Genomic DNA, 21,494 nt, shown 5'->3' on the forward strand with positions numbered 1-21,494 from the left:
CAATAGCTCCGCCGCGTTTACATGGCGCTTCTGATCCGATTAGGAGTGGAAGAACAGCTCTATCGGAATAATATTTTTCTTATATGCGCGTCAATCGGAATACAATTCCATGCGGAATAGAAAGAGGTGGTGTAGTCCGCTATAATCTACATGCTTTTACTTTAGAGGGATGACAATTGCGGCGGTTGCAATGGGGCCATCTGTACTTAATGCACACCGAACTTGACCACCGTCAAGGAAAGTGGATTATTTTTTTTTTGCCTGATTCATGTCTTTCTTACCACTCCGCAAGTAGTCCTGTAATTTATTAATCCCAACGTGTCCGGTTGCTAAGCGACGTCAACGTCTTTGGCACCCTATTTCTCTGCTGGTCAACACTACGAATGGTAATTGTAAAAAGACACACCGTGTTAAGATATTGTTTCGTTTTGGCAAGGAGCCATGCAATAAGCGGGATGATGTTTATTATAATGCATCCCTTACAAGTATCATATATGTTCAGACCAACCTAATGGTTTTCCGACAGACATACGGATGTACGCATACCACTTTTTTGAAATGCCATATATACAGTACATCCGGATTGCATGATGGGAATAGATCTATTCAGATTAGAAATCAAATAGGATCAGAAGTTTCCATGTAAACGCGGATTAGACAGACACACGCAATGGCTCTGCCATTTTCTTAACCCACACGCACGCACGCACACACACCCACGCACACAGAACGTTTTTCAAAGTGACATGCAGCGGAGTGTGATGTCATTTCGCCGTGCGAGTAGACCGGCAGGTTTCGAGGCTCTCCTCTCCTAGCAGTGAGTGACTACGCAGGTCAGCGCTACAAAGTGTGTTTCCAGCTGTGCCAGTTAAATTCAATTGCATTTGCGGGGCTTTTTAAGCTGTAAAAGTAGCCACCAGACCACACACAGCACACCACAGCGCTGTTTTTCTGGCAATAAAAATAATTATAAAAAAAAACTTTTCATCGTCAACTTGAGACAATTGACGATGGAATCCATCTATCGTCGATAGAATCGACCATCGGCCCATCCCTAGCACATGCATAATGAGTTATCTTTTATGTAAACGAGGACGGAAGGGGGACATATTTGAACTAGTTTAGTCTTCAAACCATGCGCTGGTACACAAGGAGACTCGTTAGTCTTATGAGTGATCGCTGTGTTCTTCCTACGATGATACCTTTTTACAAAGGTATAATTTTTGTACAATTGTACTTGTGAAATGGCTTGAATCATAATTTAGGCTTTATTTAATGAATATCTTATTAGATCGAGTTTGGTGTCAACGTCACCACCAAAGAGGTTGTCCTCGCAGACGTGGTTGACAATGATTCCTGGAGGCTGTGGCCGGCAGGAGATCGGTGCCAGCAGAAGGACAAGCAGGTAGAGGTTCTCCACCTTTGCTGCACTAGATCTCCACCAATGCAGTTCTGTTGGGAGGAAATCACTTTGAATAATGTGTACTATTTTTCTTCCTTGTGCTAGGTGTACCGTGATCTTAAAGAGGTCACACCTGAAGCTATGCAGGTGGTTAAGAGGAACTTTGAGTGGGTCTCTGAAAAGGTCAAGGTACGTACTACTCTGTTCTCGTTGCTTTCTTGAAAGCAACAAGTCTCATTGTCTCATTGTTTGGCGTTTAGCCAGAATGTTTATTGTGGGGATTTGGTTAATTCTCAACCAATTGGATTGTGTTCTTAAAATTCCATTCATATTCTGCATTGAGGTTTTCATTATTAGTCATAAAGTCATAACCATCCGAAGTACACGTTCCACAAGCCTTTATGTGGTGAAAAGATGGTATATGCTCCTGTAGAAGCTAGTTAAAGAAAGTTTTAAGCAAAGCATGTTTTATTTGCAATGTCATTTAAAAGCACTACACAACCCACAATTCTAAAGTGTAACACTGTCTTTGATTGGTGGGGCTCGCTGTTGCCACTTAAAGGAAAGTCATGTTGTAGATAACTGCTGCCACTGAACTCCATCGCTTACCACAGAGCAACCATGATTTTCCTTAGACTTATGGAAAGTTAGTTGTTGATAGATGCCCGATAGGGAATTGCAGGCAGGAACAAAGGAACGTACCATTTCGATGACTACACTAATGCGTTTGTGTGTACGCGTTAGGGCTGGGCGACATGGACCAAAAGTCATATCGCAATATCTTCAAGCACAATGTCGATTGTTGACGCAATAGCATAGTTGCCGTTGCTGCACTCCCACTTGTCATTTTACATCGGTGGTGCCACTGTGCTTTCATTTCCAGCCTGCCTGCGTCGCTGTGCTCGTTAACCCGCCATGCTGATGGTGGTGTTATTCTGGCCCATCTTTTGATTCCCTAACTCATTTTATGAGTTCTACAAGCCTGCCATTTTTTATAATTCGCAATTTTTGGTCAAAATCTTTTGGTCAAATTTTTTGAGTTTGTTTGTTCATAAAACTCCTTCAAATGCACTATTGGGCTCAGTGGTAGCTAAGTTTTTAATATTTTTAGAAGGTGTGTTGGTGTGGGTGGGGTCGTGCTGATGGGAATGTGCTTCCTCCAAAAAGGGAGCAATCACTTAACGTTTTTACACTGGCAAATATGCCCGACTTGCGCCCGCCTTTTTCCCGGCATGGTTCGCGTTTACACTGACCGAGGTAATATACCGGCTTGACTTGCACCCCGATTGAGCCTCTCGGACCCTACACACATTGGGGAAGTTGATGTAAATGCGATTAGAGGGCTTTGCGGTTCCAGGGGCGGGACTTCGGTAGAGGTGTTGCTGCGTTGTCTCTAAAACAGAGACAACGCCGTGATATCAACATGAGTAATACTAACTGGAGAGATGGTGAAGTCTGCAAGCTGCTGACATCATGGTAGAGAAGGTGATGCAGTTGCATTTAACAAAGACGGTGAAAGATGGGTGTTATCTAGAATAGACGCAGAGGAACTTTCCTTATGAGGCTTTTGTCGGGATAAAAAAAAACATGTGGTCAGCAAAATAAAGAATATGTTCGCGTTTTTGCAATTGTATATACTAACCTACACTGAGATGTTTTCGACTCATTCGTGAATGCGAGTGGCTTGTATAAAGAAACATTCAGAGTATAAATATTTCTCGATGTCTACTCTCCTTGCGTAGCCCCGCCTACTCCAATGAACGAAGAGAGGCTCCGTGACAAAGGCGGATTTTAACCCCTCGGTTTTGCACAGGCAAACGGCACAGACGGTGAAATTGCAGGGTGTGCCAAGCCGCAACCGTACCTGCTTGGCATTGAAAAATGCCTACAGTTTTACTCTATCACAGCACCCCCGCCTGGCCCATGTGACCTTCTGATGAGATATAAATATACCACCACCATTTTTTTACACCCACAATGGTTTTGTTGTTAACTGGTACTATATTATCCTAATTGCTCTAAATGTCTTTACCATGTTCTAATTGATGCTGTCAAGTGGTGGCGGCAGCAGTAAATACTACGTGCCTAAAACAAAAGTACTTTCAGAAAAAACCTGTATTTACTATGGTGTATTGACTGTGAATGCCTTGTTCTTCAGCTGCTTCTGGAGAACCCAGCGTTGGGCAGGGTGGTGGTGTTGATGGGCTCCACCTCTGACATGGTTCACTGCGACAAGATCCGCAAAGCCTGCGGATCCTATGGAGTGCCCTGTGTCCTCAGGGTCACCTCGGCACACAAGGGCCCTGATGAGACCCTGCGCATAAAAGCAGAGTATGAAGGTGTGTCTTTAAAGCTTCTTGCTACAGGAATTGGGATAAATATGTTCCATGTCACTCACATTTACACTTTGTGTTTCGATTATAAGGAGAGTGCTGCAGACAGCGCTCACCTAGTTATTGTTGGGCTTCATTAGGTGAGTGCTGCAGGCAGTGCTCAACTGCCATTGTGGTTTAAGTGTTTTTAAAATACAGCACTTGCCCCTTTTTCTGCAGGAAATTGCATTTCCTTCAGGCATTCTTAGACGATTTCTAATTGTGTTTATTTTTTAATTTTTGTAATTTGTTTCTTTCTATTTGACTTGCCATGTGTTGTTGATGGCTGATTTAATCACTCACCTGGCAAGAGTCTGATGAATTCTTGGGTTGGGTGAGGCTACACACCTGTCAGGGGGCACAAGTGAGGCCAGCCTCTACCATACTATCAGGACCTCTGTCAGTTAGCAACTTCTTGCCCAACGTTCCAATAGACAGGCTTCATGCGTGAGATCTACTTGGAGGAGCCCATCAAAGCAAAAAGTGCCACACTTTTGTTCATATTCAGTCTACACTGTCATCTTTTTTTAATATAATTGTTGGCAAGCTTTTGTATATACATTATAGTTAAAAAAAATTACCTTATGTACATAAATACAAAAATATATAATCAAACAACCAAAAGACCATTTGGACTAAATGTGTCCTGTGTTTCCTAGGTGATGGCGTTCCTACTGTTTTTGTGGCTGTGGCGGGAAGGAGCAACGGCCTTGGCCCGGTGATTTCGGGGAACACAGCCTATCCCGTCATCAACTGTCCACCAATCACCGCTGACTGGGGGGCGCAGGATGTGTGGTCATCCCTGCGCATGCCAAGTGGTAAAGCATGTTCATAAACTGACCTTTTTTAGATCCCTTTTAATTTTTTTGGAAGTTGGTATCCCTGTGATATGACGTTGGTTCGACCACATTGGCGGTGGCCAACCTGTATGCCTCCTTTCAGCAAGCTGCCTAATACCCCTACCTCTTCCTCACGTGTTGGTCCCCGTAGAGAAAAGGTGAACCTCTGGAACTCTCCTCTGATCCATAGGTCTCGGCTGCTCCACTGTGCTGTCTCCAGACGCTGCAGCCCAGTTCGCCGCCCAGATCTTCGGACTCGGCAATCACCTGGTGTGGTCCAAGCTGAGAGCCTCCATGCTAAATACCTGGGTGTCTCTCAAGATCGCTGACAAGAAGTTGCAGTCCTGCAGCCTTTAAGCCAGTTGCTTTCCCCATTCCAGACCTTTTTTTTCCCCACATCTAATGAGTTATATTTGTGTTGTCTTGGTTCTTCCTGTCCAACTACTGTGCTTAAACCTGAAACATTCATTAAACCTCATATATGTGGCTGTATGGGCTAGAACATTTATTTATGTGCATGCCATTTCTGCTAACTATTTCTAGTTTCCAAGATGACTATTAGTCCTGACAGCGGAAGTTGACACATTTTAAACCTTGTCCACTTTTGTCCATAAATATATTTTAGAAATCATATTGCATAGTCATACCCCACTTACTCGCATGCATGGTCGTTCTTGGTGTTTTATTTCATGAGCGTGCACTGCACTAAGACTACCACACGAGGGAGCTTGTAACAAATTTCAAGGCTAAATCCATTAATTCACTTTAATGACTTTGGAGCCAAGTGAGTGAGTCAGAATCTGAGGCCATATTTTTATAACATTGTTTGTTTCTCCAATCTTCTCTATGTACTGCTGTGATGCCAACGAAAACCCTTAATGTTAATTCTGTGTGGGTGGATGTGGGAGGCTGAGAAGGGGTATAAGCACTAGCCTGCTATCTGTCCAAATCCTCTGCCTATTTAGTTCTGTGTTTTATATGATGCCTCTGTTCCGTGTTCTCATGTAGCCTTTTCAGTAATGGGGTACGGTTGAGGAACCTCATTGGACACAATGTATGTCACAAATGCCTCTAACCAGGTCTCCTCAGTAACCGTTTCCCTGGCAACAACCACTCCATAAAAGTTCTGCACTTCCTTTTCAATCTCCTGCCCTTCTCTATCCTGTGATGCTTGCAGTCTCAATCTACCCTACATTGGCGTTCTGAATGGGAGATAAAGACGGGAAAATCTATAGCATGCCTCAATTTAATGTGGTTGAGTATGCTAGGTTTGTGCCATCTTTTTATGTCAACACGACCAGTCATTGTATCGTGCCTGAAAAAATATCGTTTTGGATTCAGAAAATGTGTTTATTGTGAAAACATTTCATGGACCATTCTAGAATCATGACCTCCGTAGGCTATATATGTACAAGTGATTCTGGATTGGTAATGTTATGTTTAAGTAGGCCTACCAGTGTTTTCAATATAGACGCATTTGTGAACGACGGCATAATCCTGTTATTTACGACCTAACTACTTTAAAGTGATCATGTTCAGCACTGCTAATCTCATAACTAATTTGACCATTTTCACCTTCTCATCTCCATGATTGATCTCCGGCTTTTAGTTGCTTTGGTTTCTACCTTACACGATTTTGCTCGCCCTCCATTTTCCTTAAAAAAAAATCCAGACATGTTCTTTACCGCCTTGATTGGAACATCACAGAGCCCCAAGGTCATGGCAAGACCGGGACTTCTGCCTGAAGAACCTCCCGCCCTCGCGCTCACGATCCCGGGGGTACCTAGGCACCAGGTTAGTCAGGAAGCGCTTTGCGCGAGATGTTATGCTCTCACGCTGGCCCCCTCCGATCATGTCCTCGGCACTGGCGCCCGGGGGCCACGGAGCCTGACCCCTGGCGAGCCTCACGGCGCACTCCAGGAGTTCGGGGGTTCTGTGGTCCAGTGAGGCAGATATCTCCAGATACAGACACTGGAATAGGGCTGCGCTCGTCACGGCCTCTGGAGGGGTGGGGACGATGTGTGAGAGATGGAGAGGAACAAAGATCAGTCGATGGCGGTAGCTTAGGCTGAGGTTCGGGTGATGGAAGCACTGACTAAAACAGCTGATGGCTACTGCCGCTGTATTAGCATGGGTGCATGCGTTGTGTAATTAGAATGATGATCCTTTCATTACCCAATCAGGGTTAAACACCTTACATTTGTAATCCTTTTGCAATATTGTACATTATGCATGACAAAAAAACTAAACGGCTGCAGAGAGGTGCTAAAGGATTAACACAGACGTGTTTTATGAATGATAATATTGGCTAGTAGCAACTGGTGAAGTACTTATGCAGTTAATGTATCTGTATGACTAGGGGCAGCAGTCCCTTGGTGCACTTGAGACCAATTTGGATGTACGCCTTCCTATTTTATCTTCAGACAAATTACAATTGCATTTCATATTGACTGAAGAGAGCTGCCTGTGAATTGGACGTCAAAATTATGTTTGTTATGACCAGAAAGGTACAGATCAGAAGGTTCAGAATATATTCATATTGCAGTATAAAGAAAGCTAATCCCAATGTTATGTAACTAAGTAAGGAAATATACCCAGCACAAAACAGCTTCATATATGTCAGTGGACTATAGGACGGCCATCTTACCCTGGGCGCTGACCTCACGAGAGCGGACGAGATCGCTCTTGTTTCCCACCAGGATTATGGGAGTCTGAGGCTGAGTCTCTCTCAAGAGGAGCCGGAGCTGAGCGGTGCGGTGAAAACTCCTCCGGTCGGTCACAGAGAAGACCAGAACACACACCTCGCACTGAAAACCTGACAGGTCCTGCAAGAGTGGAGGAGAAAACACATGGTTCCAAACTAGTAAGCTATATCCCGGTATGCTTCTCAATGCAGCGCTGGAAAAACACTTGAGAGGTTATCGAGAGTAGGAGGAAAGCTGTGCAAGCCGTTCTGAGGGACCTCAGAATCAGCCACACTTGATGTACCAGTTATAGATTGACCACTGTATGCCTGATAGCAAAATACACCTGTATGTGTGATAGTACCCGATATACATACACACACACACACACTATTTTCATAGTATGAATATAAATCATTGGGTAAATACGGTCACTGACATTAGCTCAACACCTTTTTGGGCCGCTTCAGGCGCTAAGTTATTTATTTAACTTCAAAGATTGAGTTGGCTTGGTTTTAGCACCTCCAGTCGCTGAATAAATACTGACAAATAGAATAGGAACGCTGTAAATATCAGTCATCTTGTTTTTACACCACCATCCAACCATCATACTTTATGATTGTGTCATACTTTTGTAACAATTGTTCTGTCAATAATTCACACGCATTGTACAACTCTATAACTATAATTGTAGAAAGAAAATTAAAAAACATAAAGAAATGCTCCCTCATTTGTTTTAATCTTTTGTTTCTGAACGCACCTGCTATCACCAAGCATGCAACCACATCCCATTTAAAACACACACACACACACACCGTCCACTTATGGGTACACATGCATTCATAGCTGAAGTCAATTCTGTACTATCCACATACAGTCGTGGTAGGACAGGAAAATCTCTATAGTGGACACAGAAGAGGCTGAGAGATGTAACTAGTCGGCGATGGAGATGCTGCGCTCCAATGTATCTTACTCTTGTCTTTCCTCAACCAAATTGGACCTATACATGAGACTTAACTTTGCAATGCCCTTACACCTATGATGGGTTATTGTTCTGTTATTGATAGTTACATGGTGACAGAGTCTGGCTCACCTGCCTCCAGTTGTCATAGATAATGATGGTGCTGTCCTCCTCATCTACGGTGATGGTTCGCACATAGCCCTCCCCTGAGAGAGACCAAGAGCACACAGAGGGTTATGTCTCTCCTCAGAGCGGGAGACCCGGTGTAGTGGCTTGGGCAGCCACTCTGACACCGGCAGCCTGTTAGAGCCACATGGGCTCACACACACAGCACCTCTGCTGCTGTATGTGTGAGCAACGCCTCTGCTGTTCACACACACAGAATACACACACACATACAAAACTTGCCCATGTGCACGGTGCAAGTGCAAACACTTGTGCAGACACACACACACACACACACATACAACATACATACACACAAGCTGATATATGCGTTCACGCACACTCACAAAATACAAACCAAACACAGCAAAAAATATTAATATAAAATATTTAAAAAATATACAATAATCCACACACTTGCGAAAGGAAATACAGTTGCAAGCATCTTTTTCTCAAATACAATCAAACACATTGAATATACGAACAATGACATGTGAAAAGACATCCTCACACACACACAAACAGAAACACAGGAATGCGAGGGTCCTCATACAACACACAAAGCACAGCGCACAACGGTACCATCAGAATCCACAGATGCCGTCCTGTCCATCTCTCCAGCAAAGGCGATGGCCAGTGAGGTCTTCCCCACCCCGTTCTGGCCGAGCAGGGCAATCCTCAGCGGGCCGTCGGCTCGGCAGTCCAACGCTCCCATCAGGGATTCATCCGGGGCAGGGCTGAAGTTGATGGGCGGGGGGGAGGATGTGGCCCCCGCTAGCATCCAGTCACAGTCTTCATGCACCGCCTCTTCACGCCGCAGCTGGTGCTTAATGGGCAAGGGGGTACTTCCTCTGCGGACGTTGGGCGCACTGACCAGGGTCATGCTGTCACACTGAGGGGCCCAAAATATCATCATCAGCGACGTCTTCATCATCATCATCATCATCATCATCATCATCGTGTCTCTAAACATACATACAATCCCCTAAACGCATCCTATTTAAAACACACACACACACACACACCAGACACACCCACACACACAGAAACACACACAAAGTCACACACAACAGGGCCCAAAATGTACTTTTAGAATTGTTTATTTTTGCCTGAGTGTAGAAATCTAGCGGCCAAATCATTTTTTACCAGCCAAATGTTCTATTTCCTCCATTGGCAGCTGGCAGGTGATCCTTTTGCCCCCCGCACACATGCCAATCGGATGGGTGGATGGATCAAACATCCACCATAATCACCATCTCCTTTATCATCATCATCATCATCATCATCATCATCATCATCATCATCATCATCATCATCACCATCATCATCATCATCATCATTCACCAGCCTAATCATCATCCTCATCATCATCATCATCATCAATTACAGCTGCAAACTGATAGCACACACAAGCATATTGTACCACTGAATGTAAAGACTAGGCTACCACATCTGTTATGGTAGAACTTAAAGTAGGCCTACTTCATCATTCAGATCCTGTATATAGTATGGCAAAGCAATCCAAACTGTAGCCTATATTATACAGCAATGCATGCAATGCTATTCACACCTAGGCATCATGAATAAAGCTGTACATTAGAATATATAGTACCATTTACAGATACTTTTTCCAGAACTGGTTGCGTCGTATAAAAATTATATTACAATAACGAAAATTAAGTGAGCGGCATATCAGTCTTTCCGCATACCTTAATCGGTGCTTCCCTGAGGTCGATGTTCTCTATGGGCACATCTTTCGGCATTTGAAATCTATAGCTTTAACACGAATTTCAATAATGAAGATCACTGAACACCAAGTGCCTCCAGTCGCTCCCAAGCTCTAACGCGGCCAGCTCTCGTACCTGACAGTCTTTACGGCTACAAAGTAAAATACTCACTCCTCGCATCCACCGTTGTACCTGCCTCTATCGGTTTGTGTCTCTCAATCCCACCCGCACACACACACACATATACACACACACGCACACACACGCACACGTACACGCATACACACTCACGCATGCACAGACTCACGCACACACGCACACACACAGATTCGCACACACAGATTTGCTAGAAAGCGCACAGGATAGGCTGCCTGCTACTGCTATCTACGTGCACGCATTTATATCACTACAGCAGCACATCGGTGGTCCACTTCTTCCCGAACGGCCAATGGGAGATGACTCACGGTTTATTTCACCCCGTTTATATTTTTTCTGTCGTCAAAATCCAATTGCCTTTTTTACACAAACAAACGCTGCCCAGTTGAGTTGCGGGCAATTATGTAATGGTTCGACCCATAGAGGGCAGCACAACACAGCACTTTGGTCACGGTTTCATATGTCTGTGTCTGTCTGTGCAATGCTTAAGATGGCATTTATGACTGCGCTCATCTCTCTCTCTCACTCATTTAAAGGTGAATGTTGTATATGTTTTTTCCCAAGGTTCAGAAAGATTTCTAAAAAATAAATCCCCATTCTCTCTCTCTCTCTCTCTCTCTCTCTCTCTCTCTCTCTCTCTCTCTCTCTCTCTCTCTCTCTCTCTCTCTCTCTCACTCCTCCCCCTTACAAACACCCACATGCGCGTGCAAACACACACACACGCACACTAACACTCTCTATATATCTCATTCTGTACCCCCTCATCCCCGCTTCTCTGTCACTCTTTCTCCCTCATTCTGTCACACACTCACTGTCATTGTCTTTGTATCCATCTCCACACCAATGATTCCGTTATGTGACCTTTATTAACTTCAGTAGACACAGAATACAGCTGAGGTTACATTGACAAATATTCATAATCTTATCATTCACCCGGCTGCCCATTTATTTTGATCCAAAGGAATAAAATAATGTTTTTGTATTTGTTGTGAGGGTATGTGTGTGTGTGTGTGTGTGTGTGTGTGTGTGTGTGTGTGTCTGTGTGTGTGTGTGTGTGTGTGTGTGTGTGTGTGTGTGTGTGTGTGTGTGTGTGTGTGTGTGTGTGTGTGTGTGTGTGTGTGTGTGTGTGTGCGTGTGTGCATGTGTTTGTGTATGTGTGCGTGGGTGTGTATGCGCGACACGAGCATGAAGCAGGCACCATCTATAGCTCATGGCGCGGAACAGCACGCCCTCTCAACACAATGCTACAATGAACTCCGGCAGCGAACAGTCAGTGCGCTATTATAGCACTAATCCTGTCCCTATTATAAACGCCACAGAGAGAGAGAGAGGAGAGAGAGAGAGAGAGAGAGAGAGAGAGAGAGAGAGAGAGAGGGGGGGGGGGGGGGGGGAGGGGCTGAAGGTGAGGTCATCCCAAACAGTGCTTACCCAGGGTCAACACTCACTATGGAAGGGCAGAGCCAGAGACAGAGAGACAGATAGATTGAGAGAGAGATTGAGAGTGAGATAGAGGGAAAGTATTTTGGAACAGAGAAGTTAAAAGGCATAAAAAGGGCTGATCAATCGGGTTGAAATACACCTGAGATGATTTGAAAGCCAGTATACAAGAAAAACAGAACTTACATTGGTAAAATATCGACTTTATTTCATAAGCTTATTAAAACACACTACAACAGGAGCATGACACCAGCATTGTCATCCCCAGCTATGTGTTTGTTACAGTCCGTATTGTCTATATTCGTCACCTGCTAGGAGGTGCAAAACACACTCTATTGTTTGTAAACCAGTAAAATAAAATAATAATAGGAACATAAATAAACGAAGAATAAATAGTGTGAATAAATAAGTAGAAATAAAACAAATCAACTATTTCATTCCCAAATAGAAAATGAATCATCTTCTACGCCCTGAAGCCCTGCCGAAATGTCAATTCAAATAATGAGATGTCTGCATCTCATTATGATGATGAGTGCAATGGGGGGATTTTCTGCTCAAGTTCCAGACTGCATCACCTCATTTGTTATATTGGTGGTGTGTCTGGTAATGTCAGCAGTTTGGCCAAGACTGATCAAAAAAAAAATTGTAGACTTTACAGACACACTGCAAATATTTTTTCTTCTGATTATTTTCCAATGCCAGTTATAGCAAAAATAGGGCATGCATGCATTTGTCGTTCATCAATTACTAGAAAAGTCCTGTCGAGCCTCAACTCGGTTGGCAACTGTGAAATATAAGTAGGAGAGTAAAACTACATGCCATGGACAGAATATCCAGGACTCAACCACTTCACATCCAGCACTGTCACACTAGCCATTAGCAGCTAGGAATATAAACCCCCCTACGTTTCATGGCCTGAACTCAAACAGTCCTTCACAGAGATTGTTTCAGGTTGTTCTAAAGATAATTATTTATATGTTTCATATTTGCTGGTCTTATGTCCTGGGAGATAGGAGATACTCATAGGAGATAGGAGACACTCCTAGAAAATGGGAAACGTCAATGAAATGGAAACAGAGGCCATTGTCTGTGGGGTTTTTCTTCCCGTTGAGATCCAAGTTGGACCTTCTGAAGTCCATAGTCTTTCATCACTCCTACGTTATCACTCAGAGAAGAGATGGCCAGAGTTCACTGTTGTCAATGTCAGTGGGATATACAGAAATGATTCCTCAAAAAAACCTAAAGGCTGAATATACAGTTCATCCTTGCAAGTGCAATGGAATGGATTTCACAGTTGTGAGTTCAAGTCCTAAGTCTTTCTCTCTCTCTGGCTCTCTCTGGCTCTCTCTGGCTCTCTCTGGCTCTCTCTCTCTCTCTGGCTCTCTCTGGCTCTCTCTCTCTCTCTGGCTCTCTCTCTCTCTCTGGCTCTCTCTGGCTCTCTCTCTCTCTCTCTCTCTCTCTCTCTCTCTCTCTCTGGCTCTCTCTCTCTCTCTCTCTCTCTCTCTCTCTCTCTCTCTCTCTCTCTCTCTCTCTCTCTCTCTCTCTCTCTCTCTCTATCTCTCTCAGCCTCCCTTTTCTCTCACTATTCATTTATATGTATTCATCTCCCCTCCTTTACCACACAGAGGCTTGCATGCATACACACACACAAACACACACACACACACACACACACACACACACACACACACACACACACACACGCACACATGCACACACACAAACACACACACACACACACACACACACACACACACACACACACACACACACAAACATGTACATTAGGACTGAATGCAGCATTGGCGCTGACTCCTGTCTTCCCCAAACATGTCTGATTAATCATCATCAAGAGCTCCACTCAGGCTGGGCTGGTCGCCATTGCTGTTCTTTTTTCTCCCTCCCTCACCTTCTCCTTCTTCTTAGCCGTCCTCCATCACCCCTTCTTTCTATCCCTCTCTTTCTCTCTCTCTCTCTCTCTCTCTCACTCCTCAGAGGAAGTAGTCCGGGGGTGGGGAGGGGGGGTTGGTACTGCGTGCCATCAGTGCTTCGCTACTTGCAAGGTTGGCGCCGGCCAGCTTCTCGTAGCGGGCCTTGTAGGCGTCCCGCTCCCTGAGTACTCGGGCCAGCTCACACTGCAACTGGTCCAGCTGCAGGGGGAAACGCACGTCTTTAGTCCTGTTAGGTTGTCTGGTGTGGATGTTTGATTGTTGTTTGGTGTAGCTAGATGCTGATGCAGTGGGCGCCTCTTTTTGTTATTCATTATGAAATAATAATAAAAACAACCAAACAGGATTTTTGATGGTCTGTTGCAGTTGTGTGTGTTTGCGTGTTCAATGTGTGTGCATGTGTGTGTATGGCTATTTGTATGGAGAAGGGTGTTTCGGCCTTGGTTTGTGTGCGTGTTTCAGCTTTGGTGTTTTTGTGTAGAACATTTCAGGGACAATATGTGGGAGTATGTGTGTGTCTATGTGTGCGTTTGTGTGTGTTTGTAAGCGTGTGTTTGTAAGAGAGTGTTTGCATGTGTGTGTGTGTGTGTGTGTGTGTGTCTGTGCGTGCTTTTGTGGGTTTGTGTGTGTCTGTGTGTATCCATCACCTGTTGTGTGAGCACGTGTTTCTCAGACTCCAACGCGTGGCGGTGCTGGAGGCGCTTGTAGCGGCAGGACTGGGCGTAGCCACGGTTCTTCAGTGTCCGCCGCTTCTGCTTCAGCCGCACCACCTCATCTTTGCTCACGCCGCGGAGGTGTCGGTTCAACTCCCGCACTGACAAGCTCACAAGCTGCTCGTCAGAGAAGCGATCATCGGCCCCACCACACTAAGTATGAGGTAAAACAACCCAAGAACAAGTCAAGACAGGGCATAATCAACTGGTTGTTCCAGATGTCGTTCTTAAGAGTAGAAAATTAGCTGGTAGCTGATGTTATACTGGTGTTCTCAGAGGAAGTCTGCTTGTGTACCTGTGATGTGGAATATTAGATGTGTGTGGGTGTGTTTGCACGTGTATGTTTGTGTGTGTGTGTGTGTGTGTGTGTGTGTGTGTGTGTGTGTGTGTGTGTGTGTGTGTGTGTGTGTGTGTGTGTGTGTGTGTGAGGTGCATGTGAAAGTGATAGTGTGTGTGGATTCATGTCCATCCAAAACACGGCACATTTCCGCCCCACATGTTTTATAATCTGGGATATAATCTGACTAAGTGATGTTGACAGTGATCAGGATTAATCACTGCAATAATAGCTGATAATATGATAAGCCCCTTCAGTGCTCCTAATAGTACAAAGAGAATTGCTACCCATGAGAGTGGAGGATTCAGCTAACTAGAATTTCTACATCAGTTAGTTCCAACCGAAGTAATTTGACAAGGACAAGAAGCATTCGATTAGTGCCGATCAGGAGTATCAGCACTGGAACTTTTAACTATGTGTATCCCTCCCCTTTAAAGGTGTTCTATCAACCATTAATTACAATCACAATCCTTATCTATCTTAAATTGAAAATAACGTTGCACAATTAATTAAAACATACAGATAAATAACCATGATATTTAGTAGCTGGCTTACTACTGTTAACGAGTAGACCTACACAAAGTAGCAAGCTAGTGGGCAGGAAAATGTTTATTTGCTGCTCAGCAACAGTCAAGTCCCAGTCCAGTAGCAGAAATATTTGTGTCAGCAGAGTAAAATAAATGATTCAATAAACCAACAAATCCAAACAAAAGTCTATGCTCACTTATTGTTGTTAACTTGTCCTTGCTGATTTTCAGTATGACAGCACTCCAACTCTTTTGATATTGCTTTAGTATTAAATATATAAATTATGTATCATTCTATAAAAACACGATTTAGTTGATAAGGTATTTTGTATCCATAGTTTCTCAGAAAGAATATGCTTGAAGTCCATTAATTGTTAATGATGAAAATGAAAATATTGCTCACTTTAACCTTAAAAATCAATGTGATAATTCAAATGATGAAATGGATGGAACAATTTACAAAAGCTCTCCATTTAAAACCATTCAAAAGTATGAAAAGTGTGGGTGACTCAGTGGTGGTCCATTAAATTAAGCATGATAACCCTGTCTTTGCATGTCAAAACGAGCAGTCCCCCTATAGAACCCATAGACCTCGAGTAATCGCTGATACTTATACTAAGTATAGGCAGACATTCATAATCATGTTCTAATGTGCTATTCCTAGTCCTTCACTGAATGATCCCCCTGTCACCTCGCTACAGGCGTCTTCTCTTTGCTTTTTATATTCCTTTGATACCTTAATCATCGATCAAATACACACTAAGTCAACCCTCAAATACCCCCTTAATCAGTCTTAAAATACCACCTTAGTCAACCCTCAAATGTCCCCTTAGTCAACCCTCAAATAGAACCTAAATCAATCTTCAAATTCCCGCTTCATCAATCTTAAAATATCACCTTTATCAACCCTTAAATACTACCTTAATCAATCTTAAGATACCACCTTAATCAACCCTGAAATACCACCCATATCAATAATGAAATATCATCTTTATCAACCATGAAATACCACCTTAATTCACTGTCAAATACCTTGTTAACCAGCCACCCACTATCACCTAATCAACCCACAAATACTACCTTAAACAACCCACAACTACCCCCTTAACCAAACATTAAAAAGCACGTTAATGAACCCTCAAATAGCACCTTAATCTACCCTAACGTAACACCTTAATCAATCCTTAAATAGCATCTTAATTAATACTCAAAAACCATGTTAATTAACCCTCAAATACCGGTAATCAACCCTAAAATACAATCTGAATCAACCCTTGAATACTACCATATTCATCCCTCTACTAACCCTCAATACCATCTTTATCAACCCTCAAATTCCACCTTAATCAGCCTGGATCTGTCCCTATGATCAAAACCCCATTGTGTTCCATTTTCTTGCCTCAGTACCTGACTGAGTTGGAGGTGATGATGGTGATGGTGCCCAAGCATGGGATGGTGTGGGTGGTGTTGATGATGATGATGGGGATGATTGTGTGGATAGTGATGAAGCCGACCCTGAGGGCTGGTCGCTTGCAGGTAGGGTGCCGAGCCTGCCGTGGCACTGGGCATTGAGTTCGGCCCAGAGGAGAGGAAGACGAGTGGGCGATGGCACATGTCTGTCCCCTTTGTGCAAGACATGTCCCCTCCGCTGTCACTGCCCGAGTCCCCCAGGTTACTGCTGGAGCTCTGAGACAGGACCGGGAACTGAGGGTGAGAGAGAGAGCGAGAGGGGGAGAGAGAAAGTTTATAACAGTGAATCATTGGTCTGGTATCCAGGTATAACCCCAGTAATGGCGTCACCTGTGAGTTTACAGCCGCAGCAGCCGAGTTCAGCAGGGCCTCCACTGCATCCTCGCAGCCCAGGAACCCCGGGACCGCTCCCCTCTCCCTGTCCACCCGCTCAGGCCCCGCTCCCAGGCCCCCTAGCAGAGAGCCGGGCCCCGTCGTGGCCTCGTTGCCAAACTGCTGCTGCAGTGCGGCCAGCCAAATCAAGTCCTCCAGGGACGCGGGGCCAGGGCCGCCGGGCCCCTGGGGGCACCCGTTGCCGTGGCCAGGGCTTCCCTCCACGTTTCCCTGAGAGCCCGAGCTGATACCCGAGGTGAAGCTGTTGGAGAGGGAGAGGGGGAAGGACATGCAGGAGGAGGACGAGGAGGACACAGAGGAGGCTGCGGAGGGAGGAGGGTGGACGTCGCTGAGCGTGGGGGAGGGGGGTAGGGAGTTGCATGGGCTGGAGCTCAGGCTTGAGTCCTTGGGCACGGGGCCGCCCGGGCAGGGGGATCCTGAGGTATCGCCGGGGAGGCCCGGTTTGGGGTACGCACAATGAGTCGGGGGTAGAGGAGAAGTGTCTGATTTCACCTCAAATTTGAGGAGGTCAAAGTCATTGAGGTACTCCATTGCCAGTGGGCTAGGGGGCAGCGAAGGCATGGGAAGAGAAGGCGACGACATGTTTCTGTTGGCTGGGGATATCACAAAGCCTTTCTACGTGGATTTGTTCTTCTACACCCACGCCTGACTCTTGGCTCAGTCCATTGAGGACAGCCACACCGAGGACAGGGAACAGATCTTTTTATAAGAGACGGTAACCTGTAGCTTCTCCTGGTCTTCTTGCTCGCTTCCTTGCTGTCCTGAAGGAAATTTATTAAATAAAAGAGGCGAGGGAAAGGGGAAGAGGAGGGGTGGACAGTGAGTCAATAAAGAGAAAGACAATGTATATGACGTAATACTTGACTCTTTGACTCATATTGGTTTTCCTGGCAATCAATCATGATACAAAGATCAGTTTGAGATCCAGGTTACAAGGTAACATAAACTACAAAATGTTACTATCAAGATGTTTATGCCAGACACAACCCAAGTCCATGCCAGACACAAACCAACCATCTGAGTCTGGTACAAGGCCTGTAATCCTGTGTATAAATTATAGTAGCCCATCTTCAAAAATTATGCATGACCACTGACTTACATTCACACACATACATAAATTCCTAAAGAAAGGATACTGAATTATGCCTTAATTCCTGCTTTGCTTTTTTTATTAACTTTCACTCACATACACATTCACTGAAATCTCGTCCTAAATACCAATTTCAGACAACAGACAAGTTTAATCAGTTGAAACAGTATGGTTCCAGAAGTTAGAACTATCTCCAAACTTTTTCCTTTTTCATATATTTCCCTGGATTTGAAAGAGCTGCTATTTATTCTGTACCTACATTTAATACGATCTTTGTTATTGATATATTCAGAATGAATGTGTTTGTTTCTTTAATGTCTTTTATCAACTGGTTGAGAGACCTGGTGCCAGAAGCATGTCCCTGTCCCACATGGCAGCCCTCCATCGATTCAGAACTTCAACTAAATAAACGTTGAAGTTATTATAGTTATACATACCATTCGCTAGCAAACTTTTACATGAAATAAAGCTGGGAACAACCAAACGCAATATATGATTAATCAGTCAAACAGATACGGTCATCTAAACTTTCTTCTGTTCTTCTTCTTCTGTAACCCACTATAGGAGCAGAGAGAAACCGAGAACCCTGAGCCAGGGCAATGGGGAGGCCCCACCAGGAGTCAGGCCACTACAGCTGCACATGGTGGAGTCAAACAAACCAAAACCAAAACACAGAAACAAAAGTGAGATTAAATGATCTTACCGTGTGTCATAGAGATGAGGATGATTCTGAGTCGTTTCGTTTGTGTTTGATTTTCCCAACACCCACCACCACCACCACCACGGCCACCAAACACACACACACACACAAACAAATGACTGACTGGGTATACTGACACGTTTAGTGAGAGAGAGACAGAGGAAATAGCAGCGGTATTGCGCATGTGAGCATGTGTGTCGCACTCTGTCCCAGATTCTCACAGCCCCCTCTTTCTCTCCTCCCTGATGATAATCCCTGTTTGCAACAATACTCTCCCCCCTGACAGTGTGCTACCGTTCCTCTCTCTGTCTCTCTCTATTTCTCTATCTCCCTCCCGCTCTTTTTCCTATTTATCTATTTGCTGATTTATTAATTTAATGATCCTTCTGTCTATCTGTCTGTCCGTCCGTCCTTCCATCCATCCATCCATCCATCCATCCATCCATCCATCCATCCATCCATCCATCCATCCATCCATCCATCCATCCATCCATCCATCCATCCATCCATCCATCCGTCTATCTATCTGTCTATCTATCTGTCTGTCTGTCTGTCTATTTGTCTGTCTATCTGTCTGTCTATCTGTCTGTCTATCTGTCTATCTATCAGTCTATCTATCATAGACTATATATGTATGTCCAACTTCTCTCACAAACAGGCAATAGTGCACTTTTATATTTGCAAGACCACAGAAACACTCCCCCCAAACACATACACACACAAACACACAGAGCTAATTGTTGTGTGTGCTAGTGTTACAATAAGAAACACACTTGTATGTGTACTTGTATTACTTCAATGGTGCACATATTGACCTATCAGTTTACAGCGTGCCCATCTCTCTAACACTGTTGACAGTGTGTATCTGACACACACTATCTAGGCATCAGTGTCGCTGACATCAACTTTGTTCCTTTGATGAGTAAGACAAAGTGGCATATCTAAGATGTATCGACACAGATGGGCAACATGTTGAGGCTCTTTGTTGCCACATAGTGGACACTGTTGACCACTGCACTGGTGTCTGCACTCGTCAAAGTTCATATTCCTTATTGTATATTTTGACAGCTTGTAAGCTAATCAGGAACCGTATGCATTCCATACAAAATCCGAAATGTGTTGCCATTTTTGTCATTGCAATATATTTGGAAATGAGCAAAATATCATAATCTTAATTGTAGGGTATAATCTATACTTTTACTGACCAAATAACCAAACACAATTAATAAATCTATCAAGATACATCATCATCTGACACTTGGCTACTTGAAGCTGTCATAGAGGATGTCATCCTTTTAGAAGTACCTACTTGCATCCTACAGGCCACAATTACTTTGCCTACGTTGTTGGAAAGGGAGCGTGGCAGTTAGCCTCGCCGCTAACTGCCACTAAATTCTACACCCTGTGGCAGTAGCTCAGTAGGCAGAGCCGGTTGGCTGGTATCCTCAATGTTGCTGGTTCGATCCCCGGCCCCGGAGTGTCAAGGTTTCCTAGAGCAAGGCACCTAACCCTAACTGCTCCCGACGAGCTGGCTGTCGCCTTGCATGGTTGACTCCGCTGTTGGTGTGTGAATGTGTGCGTGAATGGTGAATGTGAGGCATTATTGTAAAGCGCTTTGAGTGGCCAATAGGTTAGAAAAGCGCCATATAAATGCAGTCCATTTACACCTTTAAAGAATCAGGACCACTTCTTAAACCTAGCATTGCAGCTAAACATGCATGTTAATAAATTAAACAATGCTAATTGCCTTGGGTCTTATGTGAGCATGAATTGTTAATGCCAATGCAAATGATGAAAAAAGCTTGTCATAAAATACTGATCATAAAGACACTGATAAATCAAAATTGACACTTCTATATGGTTAACATTTGATTGTCTTGAGATCAGGAAACACATGGAAAAGATGTCCATATTAGCCCATTCTACAAGGCGTGACCTTGTTTGCTTTTCTTAATAATTAGCAGCTTCCAGATAATAGTTGTTTTCCCCAAGTTCATCCATCAGAGAAATGAACAACAAGAGCTTCCCCGCTAATCCTTGAAAGCTATACTCAATAATCTGAGTGTTTTTCTGCCTGTCTGACATCTTGTTGAGGCATCATAGGGTTAGCATAGGGAGAGAGACTCAAGACATTTCAAAGAGAGGATAGCATTCAATATGGTCTATGTTGGTTTTAGATTATCTCACTTGTAGTGGGGGTCACACGTGTAAGGTGGCTCCTCATCCAACAATTCCTCCTCATCCATCGGCTCTTCGGGCATGAGGGGAAAAACGGTCTGTCTAGTTACTGGACCAGATGAAATGAGACGGAGAGGTAATAAAGTCTGTCGGCACGAGGACCTTGGATTTATTAAGTAAAGTGGCAACGGTTATAGTCATAAAGCGTGAGAGATTGAATATGTCTAAGTCCCTAATCAGCGCTGATGGTTCGTCCGGAGCTTCGCCTCCGTGGAAGGTCTGCTTCAGAAGAAGGTCAAGAGTCCCCGTGTGATACAGTCTTAAGCTGTATCCTCCTCTCGATGAGGTGTGTGCGTTTGAGATATGTGTGGTTCTGTGTGTTTTCGCTGGACCT

General features: G+C 44.2%; 3 protein-coding genes across 6 annotated transcripts in view; 1 reads left to right on the forward strand and 2 right to left on the reverse strand.

The window, feature by feature from the left end:
• Positions 1–5,105, forward strand: part of paics (phosphoribosylaminoimidazole carboxylase, phosphoribosylaminoimidazole succinocarboxamide synthetase) — a 16,474-nt gene extending 11,369 nt beyond the window's left edge. For all 3 annotated transcript variants that reach the window (XM_060067058.1, XM_060067056.1, XM_060067057.1), the window contains 5 exons: positions 1,292–1,405; positions 1,508–1,591; positions 3,561–3,741; positions 4,434–4,592; positions 4,804–5,105. In XM_060067058.1, the coding sequence (XP_059923041.1) occupies positions 1,292–1,405; positions 1,508–1,591; positions 3,561–3,741; positions 4,434–4,592; positions 4,804–4,970 (705 nt within the window). In that variant the 3' untranslated portion in view covers positions 4,971–5,105. The remainder of the gene's footprint in view (positions 1–1,291; positions 1,406–1,507; positions 1,592–3,560; positions 3,742–4,433; positions 4,593–4,803) is intronic.
• On the reverse strand, positions 4,923–13,749 carry LOC132469147 (GTP-binding protein REM 2-like). Of its 2 annotated transcripts, none has more exons than XM_060067068.1 (5): positions 13,653–13,749; positions 9,006–9,315; positions 8,391–8,464; positions 7,261–7,438; positions 4,923–6,613 (listed from the first exon to the last, which is right to left on the reverse strand). In XM_060067068.1, exons 2-5 carry the CDS (start codon positions 9,304–9,306, stop codon positions 6,315–6,317), a joined length of 852 nt encoding a protein of 283 aa, XP_059923051.1. In that variant the 5' UTR covers positions 9,307–9,315; positions 13,653–13,749; the 3' UTR covers positions 4,923–6,314. The 2 variants fall into 2 exon arrangements, with proteins under 2 accessions (XP_059923051.1, XP_059923050.1); XM_060067067.1 differs by lacking the exon at positions 13,653–13,749 and adding an exon at positions 10,133–10,719.
• Positions 11,926–19,069, reverse strand: nrl (neural retina leucine zipper). Its single transcript, XM_060067070.1, has 4 exons — positions 18,926–19,069; positions 17,625–17,893; positions 14,340–14,558; positions 11,926–13,893 (listed from the first exon to the last, which is right to left on the reverse strand). The coding sequence occupies exons 2-4, from the start codon at positions 17,712–17,714 to the stop codon at positions 13,735–13,737; spliced, it is 468 nt and encodes a 155-aa protein (XP_059923053.1). The 5' UTR covers positions 17,715–17,893; positions 18,926–19,069; the 3' UTR covers positions 11,926–13,734.
• Positions 19,070–21,494: the final 2,425 nt, after the last annotated feature.

This window comes from Gadus macrocephalus, chromosome 12 (genome assembly GCF_031168955.1).
Source record: "Gadus macrocephalus chromosome 12, ASM3116895v1".
Classification (NCBI taxonomy): Eukaryota; Metazoa; Chordata; class Actinopteri; order Gadiformes; family Gadidae; genus Gadus; species Gadus macrocephalus.

Coding starts and splice junctions, on each gene's coding strand:
- LOC132469147 (XM_060067067.1), bottom strand. CDS start 10,186: ATGCCGAAAGATGTGCCCATAGAGAACATCGACCTCAGGGAAGCACCG. Junction 8,465..9,005: donor GGCATCTGTGGATTCTGATG/GTACCGTTGTGC, acceptor GGTCTCTCTCAG/GGGAGGGCTATGTGCGAACC. Junction 7,439..8,390: donor TCTATGACAACTGGAGGCAG/GTGAGCCAGACT, acceptor CCACTCTTGCAG/GACCTGTCAGGTTTTCAGTG.
- nrl (XM_060067070.1), bottom strand. CDS start 17,714: ATGTCGTCGCCTTCTCTTCCCATGCCTTCGCTGCCCCCTAGCCCACTG. Junction 14,559..17,624: donor TTGACCTCCTCAAATTTGAG/GTGAAATCAGAC, acceptor CCTCATACTTAG/TGTGGTGGGGCCGATGATCG. Junction 13,894..14,339: donor AACACGTGCTCACACAACAG/GTGATGGATACA, acceptor TTCCCCCTGCAG/CTGGACCAGTTGCAGTGTGA.